The 21,191-nt window shown below is 38.5% G+C and overlaps 6 protein-coding genes and 1 long non-coding RNA gene across 8 annotated transcripts; 1 reads left to right on the forward strand and 6 right to left on the reverse strand.

The window, feature by feature from the left end:
* Positions 1-54: 54 nt before the first annotated feature.
* Positions 55-2,597, reverse strand: rps25 (ribosomal protein S25). Its single transcript, XM_003441609.5, has 5 exons — positions 2,460-2,597; positions 1,809-1,898; positions 1,508-1,691; positions 206-304; positions 55-121 (listed from the first exon to the last, which is right to left on the reverse strand). Exons 1-4 carry the CDS (start codon positions 2,460-2,462, stop codon positions 210-212), a joined length of 372 nt encoding a protein of 123 aa, XP_003441657.1. The 5' UTR covers positions 2,463-2,597; the 3' UTR covers positions 55-121; positions 206-209.
* An 8-nt stretch (positions 2,598-2,605) lies between these two features.
* On the forward strand, positions 2,606-5,122 carry trappc4 (trafficking protein particle complex subunit 4). The gene is made up of 5 exons (XM_003441608.5): positions 2,606-2,932; positions 3,183-3,357; positions 3,880-3,983; positions 4,217-4,343; positions 4,434-5,122. The coding sequence occupies exons 1-5, from the start codon at positions 2,758-2,760 to the stop codon at positions 4,510-4,512; spliced, it is 660 nt and encodes a 219-aa protein (XP_003441656.1). The 5' UTR covers positions 2,606-2,757; the 3' UTR covers positions 4,513-5,122.
* Positions 4,829-8,889, reverse strand: slc37a4a (solute carrier family 37 member 4a). Its single transcript, XM_003441606.5, has 9 exons — positions 8,714-8,889; positions 7,925-8,528; positions 7,574-7,806; positions 6,895-7,138; positions 6,388-6,546; positions 6,222-6,307; positions 5,755-5,868; positions 5,506-5,644; positions 4,829-5,409 (listed from the first exon to the last, which is right to left on the reverse strand). The coding sequence occupies exons 2-9, from the start codon at positions 8,070-8,072 to the stop codon at positions 5,243-5,245; spliced, it is 1,290 nt and encodes a 429-aa protein (XP_003441654.1). The 5' UTR covers positions 8,073-8,528; positions 8,714-8,889; the 3' UTR covers positions 4,829-5,242.
* A 2,197-nt stretch (positions 8,890-11,086) lies between these two features.
* On the reverse strand, positions 11,087-13,559 carry LOC109194609 (uncharacterized). 2 transcript variants are annotated; one of them, XM_019345101.2, is made up of 7 exons: positions 13,213-13,559; positions 13,030-13,098; positions 12,841-12,935; positions 12,243-12,369; positions 11,975-12,092; positions 11,813-11,889; positions 11,087-11,673 (listed from the first exon to the last, which is right to left on the reverse strand). In XM_019345101.2, the coding sequence occupies exons 1-7, from the start codon at positions 13,282-13,284 to the stop codon at positions 11,560-11,562; spliced, it is 672 nt and encodes a 223-aa protein (XP_019200646.1). In that variant the 5' UTR covers positions 13,285-13,559; the 3' UTR covers positions 11,087-11,559. The 2 variants fall into 2 exon arrangements, with proteins under 2 accessions (XP_019200646.1, XP_019200645.1); XM_019345100.2 differs by having other exon boundaries at positions 11,813-11,895.
* Positions 13,560-14,765: 1,206 nt separating this feature from the next.
* On the reverse strand, positions 14,766-16,375 carry LOC109194610 (uncharacterized). Its single transcript, XR_002056413.2, has 3 exons — positions 16,172-16,375; positions 15,346-15,417; positions 14,766-15,254 (listed from the first exon to the last, which is right to left on the reverse strand). It is a non-coding gene; the product is annotated as an uncharacterized LOC109194610 (long non-coding RNA).
* A 448-nt stretch (positions 16,376-16,823) lies between these two features.
* Positions 16,824-18,222, reverse strand: LOC109204984 (uncharacterized). The gene is made up of 3 exons (XM_025898047.1): positions 17,568-18,222; positions 17,254-17,476; positions 16,824-17,067 (listed from the first exon to the last, which is right to left on the reverse strand). The coding sequence occupies exons 1-3, from the start codon at positions 18,131-18,133 to the stop codon at positions 16,828-16,830; spliced, it is 1,029 nt and encodes a 342-aa protein (XP_025753832.1). The 5' UTR covers positions 18,134-18,222; the 3' UTR covers positions 16,824-16,827.
* On the reverse strand, positions 18,153-20,318 carry LOC112841689 (uncharacterized). The gene is made up of 7 exons (XM_025898362.1): positions 20,301-20,318; positions 20,177-20,212; positions 19,958-20,041; positions 19,266-19,340; positions 19,078-19,176; positions 18,236-18,751; positions 18,153-18,164 (listed from the first exon to the last, which is right to left on the reverse strand). The coding sequence occupies exons 1-7, from the start codon at positions 20,316-20,318 to the stop codon at positions 18,153-18,155; spliced, it is 840 nt and encodes a 279-aa protein (XP_025754147.1).
* Between the last annotated feature and the right edge of the window lie 873 nt (positions 20,319-21,191).

Consider the following 21,191-nt stretch of genomic DNA (forward strand, 5'->3'; position numbering starts at 1 on the left):
CTTCTTAGCTGGTTAAAGACAGACAAACAGTTAAAGCAAAACAAGTGCAAAGGGTTTGTCTTTACATATTTATTCCACCTTTCATTACAAACAGCTCATCACAGGAAACAAACAGGGGAACCTGCAAGAAACAAAGACTGCAGGTTAGTAAAATTAAAAATAAACAATAATAAAATTGAGATGCGTAGAGATGGTGCTGTAGTACCTGATTATGCCTTCTCTGCTGCCGCCTCCTCATCTCCACCCTTGGTGTTACGTGTGTAAATCAGCTGTGCTCTGTGTTTGGACACCAGTTTGATCATGCCTGCAAGACAAAAACGGACCCAAGTTCTCCGTCAGCATTTTTTTTTGTGTTTTTAATTCGCAACGTTAAGTCAATTGTTGTGATACATTTGCCCTAGTCGGCCTGCACAGGGACGAACGTGATATACAGCAGGTAAAGCAGATATGTGCAACAGATCACTTCTCCCAGGTGTCCAAACACTGACAAGTAAACGTATTACAAGGCAGGAAAGGCAATCTAGCTAGGACGCCAATGTAGCCATTATATCTCAAATCAGTTTGACAGCTAATTCTCAAATTAAATTAGGCATAAGGAATTAATGCAGAATTTCTTCGTGTGTCCCTCCTGCTGCATATGAAGCTTCACTGTATGGGAGAAGAACAAATCTGCGTTCTTTAATCAGAAGCACAGTGCACAGCCTACTGAAGGTAGGCTTTAATTCATTAAAAGTATTGTCATCTAGACATTGTATAGCATATCTCTGAAACACAATGAGTAACACCACACACACTTCAGTTAAACTATTGTAGGGAGGAAAAATCAATCAATCAAATGAATAAAGCATAATGCACCCGTTTGAAATACGTTCAGCATTTCACATCACATGAAACAACGCACAGGCTGCAATACATCATTTGTTTTCATGTAGCATTTCGATCAGAAGTTCAAGGATGTCAAAAGAGGAGATAAGTAGTCACGCTGCATGCACATCACTGTCATTTTGAAACAAATGATGAACTCGCTGCCAAACCACTCTGGCCTGGGTTCATACAGTGTAAGCATTTATAAACATTAGACACAGCCAGCGAGCAGTGCTGATGACTACGGGCATATTCATCGGCTGAGTTTAATGTTGCATCACAAAATAGTAGATGACAAGAGATGTTACAGTTTCCATTTTTTAAAGCTGGAGCAAGAACCAACTCCTGATCAGCCCTTAATGCAAAAGATGTGCCATCATGTAACAGTTTTCTCTGAAGTTGGAAATCACCCTGCCAAACTCTCAATTGACTTATTCAGGACAGTAAATAAATCCTTTGCTGGTAACATAAGCAAACACTGCTTTTTTTTGCAGGGACTAAAATCTAATGCTTGGGAATGGTGCTGACCAACTGAGCAAAGCTCGCTTCCATGACAGACTTGTGATTAAGTCTGATGCCCTTCTTTGCATCAAAGATCCAACATGGACCTTTAAGAGCTCTTAGCAGAGAAAGTGAAGTTCACCTTTGGCGAGCAGCTCCTGGAGGGCGTTCCTTGCCAGGGAGCCACGGATCTTCAGCCTCTCAGACACAACAGCGGGGGTGATGAGCTTGTAGTTAGGAACTTCTTTGTACAGCTTGTCGTAGGTCGCCTTGTCGAAGAGGACCAGGTTGTTGAGCTTATCCCTCACTTTTCCCTTGGACCACTTCTGCTCAGAAACAGACATGTTGTTTTAAAGATCAGGAAACCTCTAACCTCAACATTTATTCAGCAACCACATACTATAAAATCCATCCAACATGGGCAAATATGAACAAAAACATACCTTCTTCTTGGCTTTGCCTCCAGACTTGTTGACTGGGTCCTTGTCCTTCTTGGACTTCCCAGCATCCTTCTTCTTATCCTGTTTAGGAGGCTGGAAAAAGAAGACATCCGTTAAACTTAACATTCTGGAGCTACATGTTTAACATGTGCGGTAATGTACACAAGAGCAAGTTCGCATTGGTACTCAATTAATTTGTTTTTTTTAAAGGAAAAAAAAGGAAATGAGCTAGGGGCTAATGCCGAATTCGGATGGTCGGCATGGGGAGGCCTCGTCCTCAAAACGTTTCTAATCTCGCCGTCTTCATTAATTTTTAACATTTGCACCACTACAATACTTTAGTATTCGGTGTTTGTGTCATCTGTGCACATGCTAGTATATTTAGCGGTCACACGAGGGACAACTTTATTAAGGTCCTTTCTGTGAGCACAGTGTAGTTGGAAGCATGGTGCGTTTAGCAAACTGCTACTTTGCTAGCCATAAGCTAAATGCGTAAAATCTTAAGAATGACTGCTTCATTCACACACACTCGTCCCGGTGCGAGGAAGCGCAGTGCTATCAAAAATGTTCCGAGGTACTACGACTCCTGAATGATTAACTATAAGCCGAAAAAAGTCTAATTTCTTTCAACAAACGTGTAATAACTGTCCTCACCATGTTTCCTCGTCAAGATGTCGGAGCGAAAGGAAGTTCGCCCGTGCAAGAGCCCCTTAGACAACCTGTTTTTGCGGAAGTGAGATTGGGGCATTATGGGAACTTGAGTTTTCTCATGTTTCGTCAATTTTATTGACTTTATTTGACTGATGAGATTGGCAAACATTCTCACATCCATTACAGCGGCAGGTTTGAGACTAAAAACTCATACAAGTAAAATCTAATTTATTCATTTAATTTTTAGCCACCCGTCGAAGTCATGTGACAGTCGCTGTCAGCTGGGCAGGACGTTGCAAAGATGGTGATATACAGTGTGTATGTGGTGAACAAGGCTGGAGGGTTAATTTATCAATATGATAACTATGTCCCGCGAGCAGAGGTGGAGAAAACCTTCAGCTACCCTTTGGACTTGGTGCTGAAGCACCACGACGAGAAGGTGGTCGTGTCGTTTGGACAGCGGGACGGAATCAGAGGTAACCTCACGGGCACATCGTTAGCTTATTTATTAGCTAGCTATGGGGGCAATCTCTAACGAAACCTGCCTTATGCCCAAGCTAAAATACTCGCATGTAGTCTTTGTCGGTTTATTATCTATAGTATGCGTATTTGTGTCGTCTTTTACAGTCCAAGTTAACTGAAATGTTCGCTGTTCTTCATTTAAAAATACTGCGGTGTCACTAGCTTGACTGTATGACTGGACTGAAACTTCTTGTCATTCGTCAGTGGGCCATGCAGTGCTGTCCATCAATGGAGTTGATGTGATCGGGAAGAACACATCAGAAGGAAAGGACATCCTTGAATACCTGAAAGATCCTTCAAATTATCCCGTGTCTATTCGCTTTGGACGAGCGCGCCTGAGCTCCAATGAGAAGCTGATGCTGGCGTCCATGTTCCACTCGTAAGTAATTTCGTGTGTGTGGATTAAAGCCGAGCTACACAGTGGACAGCGGTGCCAGGTGTTTACTAGTGTTATTTATGTTTATTTCTGAATGGGAGCCAAAGGGAGTGAAAACTTACCTGAGTGACCAATACATTTTTATAGTATGCACTGTTGTTTGATTTTTTTCTACTCCACACAGGATCGAAAGTATACATACACTTATTAATATTTTTATGTTATTATTAATATTTTAATAAGTGGTACAACTAAGGACATCTGGACAAAGTGCAACTTGCAAACATTCATTTAACTAAATATTTGTTTAGGCCTTTGAGCCTTTTTTTAACCCTGCGTGGATCGGATAAAATCAAACTTGTACACTTAATTCTTCAGTTTAATGAAATCATTAAAATCCAGAAATTACCACGACATTCACGCCCAGTAGCTAAAGCGTAGCTAAACCTCAGAGCAAAACTGTATGTACTCTCACTTTATGAATGAAGCTAAATAAACACACCTATTTTGTGATCCCTCCCTCAGGTTGTTTGCAATAGGTTCACAGCTATCCCCCGAAGTCGGCAGTTCAGGGATCGAAATGTTAGAAACTGACGTCTTCAAACTTCACTGCTTCCAGACTCTCACAGGTCAGTGGTGCAATTAAGTGTCATTTTAGGTTAAAAATACCAGAGAAGTCATTTCTTAGTTGGCTGTAGATTTAAAAACCAAAGCACTTCCATATGTAACAATTTAATTTAATTTTAGCTGTGAACAGCTTGCAGCTCCAGTAATAAATCTTCCTGGTGTATAAATTCCTTCCTTCCCAGCTTGTTGATCGTCACTATTATAAAATGATATCTTTTTCATTTTGTTCTCTCAGGGATAAAGTTTATCGTGCTGGCGGACCCGCGACAGTCTGGAATTGATGCGTTGTTGAGGAAGATTTATGAGGTGTATTCAGATTTTGCCCTCAAGAACCCGTTCTATTCTCTGGAAATGCCAATCAGGTATTAAAGAGAATTAGGAACACATTATCCTGAAATAATTTATTACTGTCCCCACTGTCTAACACCCACACATTTACTCTTGCTTTTCAGGTGTGAGCTCTTTGATCAGAATCTGAAGAGTGCATTGGAGGTAGCAGAGAAAGCCGGCAACTTTGGAGCTGGATCTTAAACAGGGCATTCACAGACTGAAAAGAAATAAGTGGACTCCTTTTTCTTGTTTTGGACTGTTTTTTCCCACATTTGCTCATTAACACTTTGTAAATACATCGTTTTGTAAATAATTCAGAGATTAAAATCCATACTGTATTTAAATGTTCTGAATCCATCTTACTGAATCAGTGAGTGAAGACTTTGGAGCATGAAGTGTAAAATTGGAAAAATAACCCTAGAACACTAATGTGCAGTTTCTGTAACAGTATCGCCAACGGTGGGTATATTTTACTCAATATACTTCCCATCAAAATACATTAAAGTGCAACAATACATGGCAAATTGAAGTACTCTTTTATCCTGTACAATGTCTGATAAAATAAGGTATCATGGGGTACTCTGATCATGTTGCTTTTTTAAAAATAAATGAAAAAACAAAGTCACAGGACTGAAATTTGTGAAAATCACCTGATGTTAGTGTTATAGGGTTAACTGAGAAAAAGTATCATTGACCTAAGATTGCTCATTTCAGTGTTTTGTAGCCTCCTATTTTGCACTCTTACTATTGCAGTCCTGCAGAGGCATTATCAGAAAAAACATTGTCTAGCAATTTGCAGTAATTTCTTCAAGTTCACAGACTATTTATACAACATGTTGAGAAGCGCCTTTGCACATTTCTATGAACTTTATTTCACATATGACTAATTAAAAACAAAGAAGTAAAAATGACTGGCTCGCACAGAATGAGCTCAGTCCGCCTTCTTGGGCACGTGTCCCATCTTGGTTCGAATGTTGCGCAGGAGGAAGAATCCGATAGTAGTGACAAGGCAGGTGATCTCTGCTATCCAGAAGGCCATTTCCCAGCCATGGTGCTTGGCAATGGTGCTGAATGGGAGTCCAGAAAGGAAGCCACCAACTACAATGAGAATTCACATGGATTATTTCAATGGAAGGAGCGCAACACAAACAAAACGCAACTTTAGAATTTAACTGTCAATTAATGAAAACCTACTGTTTGCCATCAGAGCAACGATAGCATGTGATGTCCCGCAGTAGTTGGATGGAGCGCTCTCATTGGCTATAACTCCAAACAAAGCTATTGGTCCATATGAGGAGAAACCGAAGGCGGCGCCCAAGCCGAGTATCCACACCTTGATGTACAGAGAAGAGATTAAAAAAATAAATAAAAAAATGGGGTACTGAAGTCTGGCATTTGCTGTGCAGTGTGAACAGGTCACAGGAATTAATATGTCTGTGTTACCTTTGAGCTGTCAGGAGTAACGGTGAGTCTGAACAGGTACATGGACACAAACATTCCTGCCATCATGCAGATCAGGATGAAGTGGCGTGGATTACCATAGAGCCTCATCCCTTGCTGCACACACAGAAAAGACTATGAGATGTTGCATTTCCTGGTTATAAGCTGAATAAAACAACACTGATTGCCCACTTAGGGGTTTGTTTCTATTGTGTTTTATCCCTTATGAAAAATGAAAGTGCAGACAGGTTGTGCATTTTTTATGTCTGAAATAATGAAAAGTTGTTTTAATGAGTATTTTGTAAATTTCTGGCAGAAAGCAATCTTAAACAGAAGCAGATTCCAAAACATAACATTGAAATATTCAAAGGTTAAAACACTTTCTAGTCCAGTTCTCTCTATATTAAACAGGCTGTTATTGACCACAATCTTGGATCAAATAATGATTTATATTTAAAAAACAAACTCACTCTGGCCACAGCTTTGTCAGAGAGGTAACCTGCAGCCAGACTGCCCACCAGCCCGCCAACCTCCAGGGCGCTCATGTATGAGCTACCTAAGAAAAGGAACACTGTGAGTTTAACTCTTTATTTCAAAGCAGACTCCAGAGGCGACTGCTCTTCCCCTCATCCGTACCCATGAGTGTAGACTGGCCCTTGTCCTGAATGAGAAACAGCTGGCCCCAGTCGGTGCAGGCGGTCTTCACCCCAAACACCACCAGGTAGGAGATGGACAGCAGCCACAGGTAGGGGGACAGGAGAAACTCAGACAGGGTGCTTTCATGGCTTGAGGATCCTGAAGAGGAAGCAGACAGAAGACCCTTTTCGGATACCACGAGCACAGATGTGAGTGATGTGGTGATGGGAGCACTCCTCAGTTTTAAAAAGAAACATGCATCACATCCTGTGTTCACACTTTGCATGAGGTGGTTTCACGTGAGGGACACACTGAGTGCAGAGTCCACCGAGTTACTGATCTTTAGTCACAGCACTCAAGGCCCATGCCGTTAGACAGCAGAAACACGTGCATGTGTGTGCGTTCAAATTGGTGTTATCAGAGCACTGTCTATGTGTTAACAAGATTCAGAGAAAAGCAGCGGTTCAAACCAGTTTCTGATTGTGCCTGACTAAGAGTCAGACTCACCACCTTTGCTCTTTTTGGTCGACACCTCTATGTTGGGCAGCCCCACATCCTTGGGCTCGTTCTTGATTACCAGCAGGCAAACAAATGAGGCAACGATGCAAATCATTCCAGAGGCGGACAGTATCGCCCTCCAGCTGTAACTCTGCGACAGCACGGTGGCAACGATGGGGCCCAAGCTGCCAGCCAGATTCATGCTGCAGGACAGAATCGCCCACCACGTCCCGAACTGAGAGGGCTCGAACCACTGATGGAGGAAAAGAGGGAAAAACGTTAAGTAACGACAGCCCTGGCAGGAAGTTCTTTGATACCCATATAGGATCTTTAAGACCGATCCCCATACAAAACAGTTACAGATTTATGAGTCCTGATTAAGACACTATGAAAATGCAGTTTAAAAATAAACTTGTTTTATTGTCTTGGATTAGCTGTTTACACTCTAACTCTGGCTGAGCCCGCTGATAAAACAGTTGGGATCTAACTTCAGTCTCCAGTTCATTCAAAATCTTATAGAGAATACAAACAGTTTTAGGCCCATTTCATTATTTAATCCTGTTTACTTGCTTTACTTTATTAGCTCATTCTGCATTTTCTTACTGCAGTGTCAGTTTGTTCTTTGTAACACTCGGAAGAAACTTACATTTTAAACTCAATTTGAATAAAAGGGTACCGGGTCATATACCTTGCGCAGCACCCTGCCACAGGGAGGCCAGCCCAGGCCTTGGCCCAGACCGTTGAGAAACCAGAGGGCAGAGAAGACAGCGACAGTGGAGGACCAAGAGAAGATCACGTTGATGCCTCCCACCATGAACAGGCCAATGGAGAAGAGCCAGCGGGCGCTGATTTGGTCTGACAGGACACCGCTGATGAACTTACTAATAGCGTAGGCCAAAGATTGACTGCTGGTGATCATACCTGAGCAGAGGAGCGCACATGCAGAGGAAAAAAATCCCAACAACTTGCTGCAAAATTGTTGTAAAGGCACATCAGTGTTATCACATTTATAGGGTTCAGGTTTATAGTACTGACATACCCAGATCGTCCTTATCCAGCTTGATCTCTTGCATTACAGAAGGCATCACGAAGGAGAACGTCTTTCTGTTGAAGTAGTACAATGTGTAGCCCACAAACATGGCCAGAAATATTGTACTTCTGTAGTATCCATAACGTGAGGTAGCCATGGTTGCAGCTCAGTCCTAAAACACCCACAAAGCAGCTTCCAGAGGAGCTCCTGCCTTTTGCAGCCTGTAGCAGTGAACTTTGCTTCAGGATCCACTGTACACAGGCAGCTGCTTACAAGCAAAGAAGTGTTTGCAATCAGCGCCGGAGGTTAATGGTCAACTTCTACACCCTGAAGCTGATGGCGGCTACCCTGTGCTGCAGGCTGCGGCTTCATGAGGGCCGGAGGAGGTGACCATCAGTTTGTGACACTAACCCCTGAGAGTGATCTTCTGTGTCCTTCAGGCAGAAGTCCTTCTGTTTTATCAAGTGTTATTTTCTTGTTGCTGTTTATCTATCTGATAATGTCATGACAGGAGTCCCGGGACTGATGCGTTTAATGATTTACTGAGGAGTCCAATAGCTGCTGTACAAATGGAGGGGTGTGTGAGTGTGGTGCTCCTCATCAGCAAAAAGACCTGAGACACATACACACATTCACAAATTCAGGAGGAAGACCACGGTATTTGTGGCTGTCCACAAATCTGCTGTTGCACATGAGGGTTGTGCGTAATACAGTTCCAGTGTGCACAACACGTCAGACCAAATAAATCTTAGTATATAAGTGTAGTCTACAAAACCAAAGTCTTTAATGTCAATATACCTGCAGAAACCTCGGTGTGTCCACTTCCGCTTTTCCGTGTACGCGTAAAATCTCGCAGATTAACTTTCCCTGAGTTTGGACTGAGTTCGCTCTGAAGTTCAGCTCATTTCGGAGCTGAAGGATTTTTTGTGCAAAATTTCCGCATCATGTGGGCTAACTAGCACCGCCCAGCCACGAAAGCCGATGGTGGTGGTACGGAACAACACTGTGGCCGGACAATTCTCTATATAACTGCGGCAATGACTGTATGAAATGAAATAACACATAACGACATAAATTGTAATTTAAATCTAACTACGAATATTTCCACGGAATGAGCTAGCTTGTTAGCGCTTTTTTAGTGTTACCACTTCCCCCTGTATTCAAGCAGACACTCATATTTCTACAGTGTAGGATTTTACCAGCTAGCTGTGCGACTAAACCACTGTTTAATAAGACAATAACATTGTTTGAATAAGTTTTGTTACTTTGCAGCCATGTTGGTAACGCCGTTGGGCACTTATCTCAGGCAGATATTTTGAAACAGCTACATTTACAGAACAGTAGAGCATATTTAGAAGCGCCAGTTAAATCTTAAAAACCTATTTGCTGCTTGGCGGCTTTGCCTGAAAATAAGGTTTTAAAAAGCGTCTTTTCCCGGGAAGTGTTTTTTTAATTTTTTATTCCTAGCTCCATCTTTGCACTAGAGCTGGGCGAATCGATCCAAATATCACTGCGGTCAAGTGAGCCCTCACTTGCGAAGTCACAGTCAAGCTAGCCGCCCCGCCAGCCGCACCTAAAATGTGGTTGCACTACTCTTACGCGTATTACGGTATTGATGCCGACTGGCTTAGAAACGCAGTCTTTTGTGTCCTGACACTATTTAACTTCACGATCCACTCCGTTTTGGTTCATCTCCACTTTTCCCCTTGTCATCCACAGCCAAGATTACTGTACGAATCAGAGAAAATTAACAATAACATTTGCCCAATATATAGTACTGTACTTTTAATATCTTCATCTTTGACCTCAGATTACATATAAACTGTAAGAGGTGACACAGATATTTCACTGGATTCTGACTCTAGGCCATCTCCACTCTTCACCCTGTCATCCACAGCCAAATTTACTGTACGGTTTTCCTGAAAATTAATAGTGAAATTTTTCCATTTTTCTTTACTGTACTCTATATATTCCCAACTTTGACCTCAGATTACAGGAAAACTGTACGAGGTGCCGCAGATATCTCACTGGATTCTGACTCTAGGCAACCCCCACTCTTCACCCTGTGATCCACAGACAAATTTACTGTACGGTTTTTGAGAAAATTAATAGTGAAATTTTTCCATTTTGCTTTACTGTACTCTATATATTCCCAACTTTGACCTCAGATTACAGGAAAACTGTACGAGGTGACGCAGATATTTCACTGGATTCTGACTGTGGGTGACCCCTACTCTTCACCCTGTCATCCACAGACAAATTTACTATACGGTTTTTGAGAAAATTGATAGTAAACTTTGCACAATGTACTCTACTGTACTCTATATATTCCCATCTTTGACCTCAGATTACAGGAAAACTGTAAGAGGTGACGCAGATATTTCACTGGATTCTGACTCTAGGTGACCCCCACTCTTCACCCTGTCATCCACAGACAAGTTTACTGTACGGTTTTTGAGAAAATTGATAGTAAACTTTGCACATTTTACTCTACTGTACTCTATATATTCAAATCTTTGACCTCAGATTACAGGAAAAGTATAAGAGGTGACACTGATATCTCACTGGATTCTGACTCTAGGCCATCTCCACTCTTCACCCTGTGATCCACAGCCGAATTTACTGTATGGTTTTCCTGAAAATTGATAGTAAACTTTGCACATTTTACTCTACTGTGCTCTATATATTCCCATCTTTGACCTCAGATTACAGGAAAACTGTAAGAGGTGACGCAGATATTTCACTGGATTCTGACTCTAGGCCATGTCCACTCTTCACCCTGTCATCCACAGACAAATTTACTGTATGGTTTTTGAGAAAAGTGATAGTAAACTTTGCACTATTTACTGTACTGTACTATATATATTCCCATCTTTGACCTCAGATTACAGGAAAACTGTAAGAGGTGACACAGATATTTCACTGGATTCTGACTCTGGGTGACCTCCACTCTTCACGCTGTGATCCACACCCAAATTTACTGTATGGTTTTCCAGTAAATCAATAGTGAACTTTACCCAAATTACTGTACTGTTTTCTGATTAAATTAAATCCTAATCTATTACTGAACAAAATGAGTTCATTCAAGTATTTACTTAACTACAAGAAATTTCTTTCCACACAAAATTTAAATTTTCAAAACATCATTCACACACCACCTCAAGTAGCAACTTTAGTTTTAGACATTATTTATTCAGCGCTTAATCACAACAATATCCACCTCAAGGCACTTTACATAATAACTTAAACCTTACAATAACACATACAGAGAAACACCCAACAATCATATGACCCCCTATGAGCAAGCACTTTGGCGACAGTGGGAAGGAAAAACTCCCTTCTAACAGGAAGAAACCTCCAGCAGAACCAGGCTCAGGGAGGGGCGGCCATCTGCTGTGACCGGTTGGGGTGAGAAATTACATTTCTCATATTACAGATTTCTCAGATTACTATTATACATTTTTGATATATTGTTATTCATTATCTGTCATCACACAAATCAACACAAAAAATCAAAAAGGAAATACTTAAAATACGTGCTCAAAGCAAGAATGTTATACATATTGTGTTTTACACATGTGTTCCTCAAAACACCAATAATAACTATAAGCAGATTATTCTAGTACCTTTCACTGCATGTGGAATTAGGTTACACAAAGCACACACTTCCACTCTGTCTTCTGAGCGCTGCTGAGCTGTTCATTTGTCATGTCCAGGCATTCAGAATGGAACCAGCAGTTGCAGTTATCACACTGGATCTGTAAACAAATAACATATGAGTTTTCATAAACACATGAAGTAAATAATTCTATGATTTCATAAATTACAATCCTTAACAACACAGAGTCAAATACTTTGTGGTAGATAACATAAAACTATTTTTTAAAAACACTATACCCAGTCAGTGATGGAGGGTCCTGGATTGGGTGGTTTCGCTGTTGCACACATGGCACAGTTGGTGTCACTGTCAAATACTAAAACATAAAATATATATATATATGTTAGTGTCAATCAGTTTGACACAAACAAATATGTCCACTTGAAAAAGAGATTACACACCTGAGGCCTCAAGTATTGTCTGTGCAAATGTCCTTCGTGCCAGGGCCATCTCTTTTTTTGTCGTCAAAAATGTCATTTCTGGTTTATTTGGGAATGCTTCCATTACTGCTTTGGCCATCTGAAATGAAAACAAAAAATAAAATTTAATTGAAAACGTCTGCAAATGTTACACTTCCTATTTAAATAGTTTAACCTTTTGAGATTATTTTAACTTATCTTCTTATCTAATTTTACAGAACAATATTATTGCTTTAATGTGGTACCATACCATGATGACCATTACTCCGCAGCTAGAACCATCACGTTGAAATGGATGTGTCAGTACTCCTCCTTGAAGTCTCACATTCACCCAGTCTGTTTTGTTGTAGCATGTCCTTCTCATTTTGAAGTATTCACTGTGTGAACATAATGTACATGACATTTATATAGAAATGAAAGATAAAAGTCACACAGAAAAAGAACATTCTCTACTTTTTCATAAATCACATAGACACATATAATACATATCAATGTGTTTTTAATGGTGTGTCAGAAAGCCCTGTGCTCTAGATTATGTTACATGAAGTATCAAAAATAATAACATGTTCTTTGAAATCTACAAATGTTAACTGTGTCAAATGTCTCACTGCTTAAACACTGTCAGGGTATTTTTATTATTTAAAATTACATATGTGTGTAATTTTGAAGTAATTTTTTTAAATTCTTTAAAGAACTGATAACCATGGATTTTATTACACTTTCATCTACAACCATATGTTCACCTATAGAAAAAGACATCCTCTGTCCTCCTGTGACTTTTCTAATGGCATTACAGAGTACCTAATATTTTATGTTATTATTATATACATGTAATAACGCATAATTACCGGAATCTTTTGGCTGCACGGTCAGACTCTTCCTGCTCCAAAGAGTTTCTTGAAGGATCGACCAAATACAGACAGCTGTCATCTGCATTTATGTACTGCGATAGATATATAAATTTAAAAAGTACATAAATTATGAAGAATGTTTTATTGAAACAAACTTTTTTTCACAGAAATGCTGCTTGTACTAACCAGAAACTTCCAGTGTACATTTCCAATGTTCACAAAGGATAAAATGGCTCGATAGTTGTCAAAGTTCACCTGTGACATATTAGGAATTACTTACAAATTTGCAACAATACTTTTTTCATTTATATCAAGAGATTGATAAAATTTAAAAAACTGAATTCTAGAATATATGAAATAAAAATTTACCTTGGACAAGCTTTGTCTCCTGATTAGTTCTCTCTCTCCATAGAGGATCACACCGCTCGTGTAGTGGTTCATAATGTAGATATTATTCCCCAGATTCAGCCGAATGGCCCAGTGGTGCAGGAGACTTTCAATGACCTGAGGAGTATAATAAATAAACTTTTATTACTTTGTAAACATGATAAATTTTTTGAATACAAAGGTTAATAAAGAGTTTTTTACTTAGGTATACTCAGTATTCAGTCATGAGGATATGCCTGGAATGTAGATCTAAAGCAGTACTTACTGAATGTGTAGGGAACAACTAATGTTCTGCCCCAGCTTTAACGTTATCCTTATGCAGTACTTTTGGGGGAAGGCGGGTTAATACCTGGATTACATACCTCTCCAACAAGCCAGCTGTGTGGTCTAAGGGTCAGGAACTCACTGTGACGTATGACAAAGTTGTTACCTCTAATCTGAGATGGGACCACAGAAACAACAACTTCCGTTTCCTGTTGTTTCCACAAATATGCGACCTGTGTTTCAACAACACAAAAGTAACTAAATAAAGTTCTAAAAATTCTTCTTAGGAGAGGTTTTAAATGTAATTTTTAAAAGTATTTTATGTACCTGACGCAACAACACGAAAACATCTCCAAATTTGACATAGATTTTAATGTAATTTATTTGAGATGTTAAACTACAATAAGAAATTAAAAATTGAGTCAGTTACTGTTGTTCTTGTAAAATTAAGGCCAGTAACTTGTAAATGTTACATTTATTGTTGGACTGACATTTGTCATTTTTCTGTGATCTGTAATTTTCATTCATCAACACATACATATAATAAAATCTAATATATAATTACAAAAATATGTACTAACAAACTTGGTTTTTCAAACACATGACATAGTTTTTGAATTAGAGTTTGTTTGTGAAACATCACCTGTGATGCAGTGTCCTTTGTTAGACCGGTTGTGTTTCTCTCAAGGTGCTCTGTCCTTTCCAGTGTAGATGGAGAATCCTCTGGCCCCTCGATTTGTGGGTTGAATTTAAAAGAAAATATTTGTTACTGCTGTGATCATTTTAAGTAATGTTTTATTAAGGAAAACATGGCATTACCTTTTGCATGAATTACACGTTATTAATGCTGATATATTTCACATAATACTAACTAAGTGCGGTGTTTGTTGGCTTACAAAATCATAACAAATGAAGAAGAACAACATAGCCTGAATGTATTTAATGACTGCTACTTTTTGTGGCCTAATTTTTATTGCACAATTTGAAAAGGGTTATTCTATGCATCAAAGATGCTATAATTCTTCAATTTCACTTGTTATTTCATAATAATTATTTATTCATGCTGATTGTTATCATTTTTTTCTAACACTAAAGATAACAATTATACTTTAAAAATGGGTGTACTCACTGTCCTCCTGACATCAGAGAGTGGCTCCAAAAGGATCTCTTTGAAGGCCCTTTCCATTTCCTTCACGGTTGGATCATCGTTGTTTACCAGGTGTATTTCAAATGGAGGACTTGTGGGGTTCTTATGTTTAATGTACTTTTGATTGTGGTGACTACAACATCAGCACAAATTGAGACTGGAAAGTTGAATATTCCAGAGCTCACTGCTGGAATGGCAACAGATGAAAATTTGTGCTCTTCTGCACATGTCATGACATTCAAAATACCTTTAGTTAAAAGTTTCTTTGCATGGGATATCATGTGCACTGTGGGGTCATTCTGCAGACACGGGCCTACCAAATGAATCAGCTTCATGCAAGGTAGTTTGCCTGCTGTGGTAACTGCAACTTGTCCAGCCTTTAATTTGCCATTTTTGGCAATGAAGACATCACTCTCTGCTTGGATAGTACGTCCTCCAGTAGCAGACAGTGCCTTTGCAAGTCCACCCATGTGAGAGAGACTTTCATTAGCTGCATTCACAATTGCATCCACTTTGAAGGCACATAAATCTCCTTTCCATACTGTGACCGACACTTTATTAGCCATGTATGTTGCTATTTTTGGCAAACGGCTATTTGTTCCTGGCTCTCATCCTACAAAGATATACACATGTCAATTTTCAGAGTCATTTATGACAATAACACACAAACATAAATGTAGACTTTAAAACATATCTAAAAATACCTGGTTTTGACGAGCATCATGTTGTTTGTGCTGTTCCTGTTTAAAGGTTTGAACAGTGGTCTTCCCTTTTATCTGTTAACAGATAACATTTTTGAATGACTTTATATAATAGAATATAATAGACAATAGAATATGGTCATCAATGACACAAACTTGTTCTGATTTGAGATGTATGTAACGAGTGAGCATCTGTCCTGCTGTTGGTGTACCATACAGGTACTGATATGACTGTGTATGAGTGCCTAGTCCCCTTAAAGGACTCTGTCCAACATTACATCCCAAGTAAACAGAGGAACTATGAGAGAAAAACATGGGCAGTATGTGATGCCCGGTCCAGCTGTACAGAGAACATGCTAGTGTACGATTGCAAACTTGCTTGCCTGCAGTCAGGGCACGCGAGCTGTGCTTAATACAGTAGGTCTCCAAAAGACAATGATCACCCTTGAAAGCTTGTTTAATTCATATGCCCTTGGCCTACAACTGCTGAAAACAAAGCTGTACATGGTGTGACCAGCAAAAAGCAAAAACCTGAGCTTCCTCCGGCACTTGTGTCACCTATGGACATGCATTGTTTGTCATTAAAGTGGGGGTTCACTAAGGCCCATGCCTAGGTGTAATACATTGTCAAAAACATAAAAATTTCAGGTAATCAGTTGGAATACAGTTTGATAAAACTGTATTCCACGGATGATAATTTATAATTTATAATTGATGCTTTATAAATAGTCAAAGCAGACGCTTTACCCCAGAGGACAAAAGGAGTATGGCAATCGGGAGGACATCACAAGGTTTAATTATTGAAAATAATGGGAACATGATGACTTACCTCAGTTTTCTTTTTCTTCAGTGGCAGTTCGGTCACTAACGGTGACACGTACACACCTTTCCGTTTAATGCGTTTGTCTTTCCATTTCTCCATTTCCACGCGAAAAGACTGTTGATTACACATACATACTTTTAGTGCTTACTTATTTTATCAACTCTTAATTCTACAGTCATAGCCAAATGTTTTCACTTTTTCTTAGTTTCTTGTTCTATTTGTATAAAACATCATTTTCATTATTAGGAAGTTATTCATACCTTTGTCTTGATTTTTTCATGTCTGCATATTCAAGCAGGAGGGCATCATGCATTTTTTGATAAATTTCCACAAAGTCATCAAGCCTTGTCAGTCTCCTTCTCTGGATACGGATTTTTTTCAAATCCCACTGGCTTTTCTCCATGATTCCTTGGGTTCTGTTGTCTTGTGTAAAATTCTTAAATGCAATAGTACATTGTTTAAGTCAATATCTATGGATTGTAAATTTATATACAACTTATGTTTCTTTTTCACTTATTCTTCTCGCTATGATACCTGGTTCTTGGATTGCTGAATGTCACTATAGAGTTTACTGAGCTGCTGGTAAGCAGGACCAGTACCATGACGTCCAAGATCCCTAAGAAGAATACAAGTAATTCAAAAACATAATTAAAATAGATAATTCAACATTTATCACATTTACATTTATTAATAAATGACAATTTATGATAGTAATACAACAAATAAAAAAATGTACCGAGCATCATTGATGACCACAAAGTTGCATGTGGTAGAAGGTGATTTACCAGACCGGCAATAAATTTGGGTGCATGAAAGATGTTTCTTTCACCCTCACAGTCCAGTGTTGCATTGTCAACAATTGCCTGGAAATGGGTCTTCAAGGGGGCATTCTGAACATCAGTCTGTAAAACAGATATATATCTATATTCAGTAAGTTATCAAAGCAAAGAGAAATTAATTATATATAATGTTATTGTGGTTTAAAATATATATATATTTTTAATCATTTAAATTCATTAATTCATTTGGGACATAAACAAGTAAAAAAGTTATTAATAAGATTACTTAAATAATAAATCTTAGCTAACCTTGTAGTCCTCAGCAATCACAGTCTTTTCATCCAAATCCAGGGTCCCCCTTTTTTGCATAAGGATTTTCAAGTTGTTGTAGTGTTTTGTTACGTTCCTTCCACTACAAGGACTGCAAAACACTATTGCTGCACTATGGACAACATCATCCATGTCTTTTAAGTTATCACAGCATGCAAGGAGCCCAAACACATGCATTCCAAGCCTGTAGTTCTCTGGAATGCTGGGAAAATGAACGAATGAAATCACTGTTAGTAGGGCCTTTACATTACAAATCTTGTATTCTTTTTAATTATTGATATAAATGTACTCACTGTTTTTTACAAAGGTCCTTGGCATTTTTCATGACATGGCTCAAACATCGATGAAGAATGGGAATGTTGAATTCCTGTGCTGAATGCTGGCCAGTGAGTAAGACATAGTACTTCTGCAGCAGATCCTCTAGACTTGTTCTGCAGAATGTCATGGAAATGGATCGAAGGAGTACTAGGGATCCATCACACATGAACATGACAGGCCTGTTGTAGGCCCGATTACCAAATGCTCTTACCAGATCAGTCTGAAAGGCCTGCAAGAAGTATGTCACAGAGGCAGTAGTGTGGTCACATGTGACATATGTAGCAACTGGAAGAGGAGAAGCACCTTTGGATGGGTTTCTGACAACCAACTCATACACATAATATGGTGGCCTTCCAGCACTTTCTTTTCTTATTATACTTCCAGTGGCATCAAAGTACACAATGTCTTCTTTGCATCTTTGATGAAAAACTGACAAGGTTTTCTTAGACCACAGCATTATGCCCTTTGGATGCATCAGAATCTTCTGCAGTACGTCCTTTTCAGTGTCCTGATACTGTTGAATTATCTTTTGTAAGCTCATCAGCTCGTTGGGATCTGCTCTACTGGCTTTTCTTTCAGACCATGCAATGTTTTTCAAGACTTCTTTTGTTGGAGCATCATCCCTGTTGCCAGATTGGTTCACCTTTTGTGGCACTTTCTGTAAAGACTCCAAGTACAAGCTCCTTGGTAATTTGTTTTTGAGGAGTTCTCCAGCACTTTGACGTGATTGTGCACGCACAGGCCGCCTTTTCAGCTCTTTGTTATTATGGCAGACCTCACCTCCTTTAAAAACGACTTCTGCTTTCAGTGTCTCTTCGTCATAAACCACCACATCCACAGTAACAGGGCAGTCCTGAAATCTGCAGTACCCCATACACCTGAAAACCGGTGCCTTTGATCTTGAAGAGAGTTTTTTCACACTGTGTCTCCGAAATCCAAAACTGCAGTACGGATTAAGGGTTCTGATTCCACTAGCAATTATATTTGTCCACTGCAGTCCTTTAAATAGTCTTCCTGACTGATGTTGCCGTAACTCCTTCCATTCATTCTCATTTATGAAAAAGAAAGTTTTCTGCTGTGGCAAACCAGATGTGAAAAATCTTTCTCCTGAACTGCTACTGTCTGTGTTGACCTTAGCTGATTCATCTGATTCATTCCTCTGCAACATACAGATATATATTTCAAAAAAATATATAAATACTTTCAATGTTTGTCACTACAGTGTCTCTATGAAACAGCATCATTATGTTACAATTTCACTAATGAACCCATAGTACAAGTAAGTGAATATGACTAAGAAATATTTATTTTACCTCTAAAGATCATCACAAAAAGATTTTAACTTTAAATTTAAACTTTGGATTACATTTAAAAAGACAAAATTTTTAATATAATAATTACATCCTGATAGTGTTTAACAAAAATATAAACTCCGTGTTTTCTTTCTCTGTTGTGCATTAAAAACAGCAAAAGTTATGAAATTACCTTAGCATTTGCATTTGAAGATGAAGATTTAGAGTCACTCTCGAGGGATTGTGTGTCTGGGGTATGGATGCCGCTCTCTGCAGGTTTTTGAAGTGCATCCTGGGAAGAGAAAGCGTTTTCGTTAATTTACAAATTAATGTTTTTCCAAGGTATCACAATGTAATACTAAATAATATACAAATAATTACCTCTTTTCTTGAAGGTAAAGGTACATTTCCTACAGATTGTGGAGACTTTGGCTCAACAACAATGTCTTCCTCATTCTAACGAATCACAAATTAATTAAAACATAACAATTAGACTGAAATATCTGTATGTCTTTGTTAACATACATTATTACAAAATATTTTGAAAGGAATCACTATGTAATGACGGTTTTATAAGGGAAAAAATATTCAGCAAAGGAATATAGTACTATAATTATTGTAAATGATAAAGTAATATTCTGATTCAGATTTTGGAACTGGATTGGGCAATAACAAGATCAAATGGAGAAATTAGAAGGGTGGAAGACAAGGAGTGAAAAGTTAGTCAGCAGCAGGAGGATGAGTTGGTTACTCCTTTAAAGTGGAGGTCAGATCTGACACTCAGGTCTTTGTGAGGCTGTCCTGTGGGTGCTTAAGGCTCTACACCTCATGGTTTGGTGATTTGCTTTGGTATGTGTTTACTTGCTGTTAAGCCTATTGTAATCTACTTTCTTGCTCTCCATATGACTCATTATTACTCTGTTTCAAGATTTAAATTATTTTAAAGATGACATTTTGGAGTGAATTTGTTTTATTTGTATCTAAAAAGCTGGATCTCTACTATAGCTGGATAAGGTTGTCATAATGGCTTCAAAATTTTAAATCTGACAGTAAGTGTATGACACATTTCTTACAATGGAAGGAACATCATCTCCAAGTGTTGTCTCTGCAGTAGGAAAATCAGTCTGTAGCAAGGGACCCTCTACCCCTGATGTGGTCTGTAAAAATATTTGATTTTTGCATAATAATTTTTATTACAGGAAGTTCTACCAAAGAAATATCTGTTCTTTTTTTTAAACTTTTTTTTTTTAAATGGAATAAATATAAATACTTTGTGAGAACACATTGCTTACCTTTTCATACTGCAGGACTGCTTTGAGAATTTTTTCCTATTAAGACATGTATTAGGCACTCCCAAATCTCTTGAGACATTTTCCCAAAAGCCATGCACTTTGTGAATACTGTAGGTCTTTAGACTGGTCCCGGGTTCAGCATACTTGTGAATGACCTCTAATATATTTGGCAGGGATTTTGAAATTGTCCGTGCCTTTTATGTAAAGAGAACAGTGACATTAACACATCTTTGTTCAATCTGTATCACTTACACCACAATAATGTATCACATTATTTTTTGTTAAATTACTTGCCTTTCCAAAACTGAAAAAGTGCAGGTCCTGAAATTTTGAGACAAATGAAAATTAATACAAAGAAAACAAACCATATGAACATATCTGTTATCCTGAGATCAACCTTGCAATGCTGATCAACAATAACATATGAAACAGCATAAATGTGAACTCTTCATTTAAGTTTAATAGACTTCAGAAAACATTTTGGGGCACTCCAAGTACCCACACTCTAGTGATGTCCAAAACGCATGATGCGGAAAAATCTTTTTGGTGCATTTTTCTATGCCAACAACATAACTGGTAGCAGTTAGATTTTTGGACATACAAGTGCTAACTAACACAGTCCTTTTTAATGTTTATTTGCTAATACACTATCACTAAGTTCTAAGTTTTAAAATTCACAGTGCAAATTACTGTAATCAACACTATAGTTAAAAACCACAAGCACTAATTCACTGTGTATAATACACATTCCCTACCTGATTTATTAGTATTAATAATGTTATACTCTGTTGGATATACATTTTGAGTGGCTCCTAAACCACAAAGACAAGCTGTTAAAGACCGTTGCTCTGAACGTATTTTACAATCATTATCACAATCACAACGACATGAAAGACTCATTGTGTCAAGCCAATGAAAAATTTAAATCTGGTAATACCCAGTGCAAATGCTTAAAAGAGAATTTATGACCTTATGTGACAAAAAGACTTTTGTGAGATGAGTTATTTATCATGGT

This window comes from Oreochromis niloticus, linkage group LG14, assembly GCF_001858045.2.
Source record: "Oreochromis niloticus isolate F11D_XX linkage group LG14, O_niloticus_UMD_NMBU, whole genome shotgun sequence".
Lineage (NCBI taxonomy): Eukaryota > Metazoa > Chordata > Actinopteri > Cichliformes > Cichlidae > Oreochromis > Oreochromis niloticus.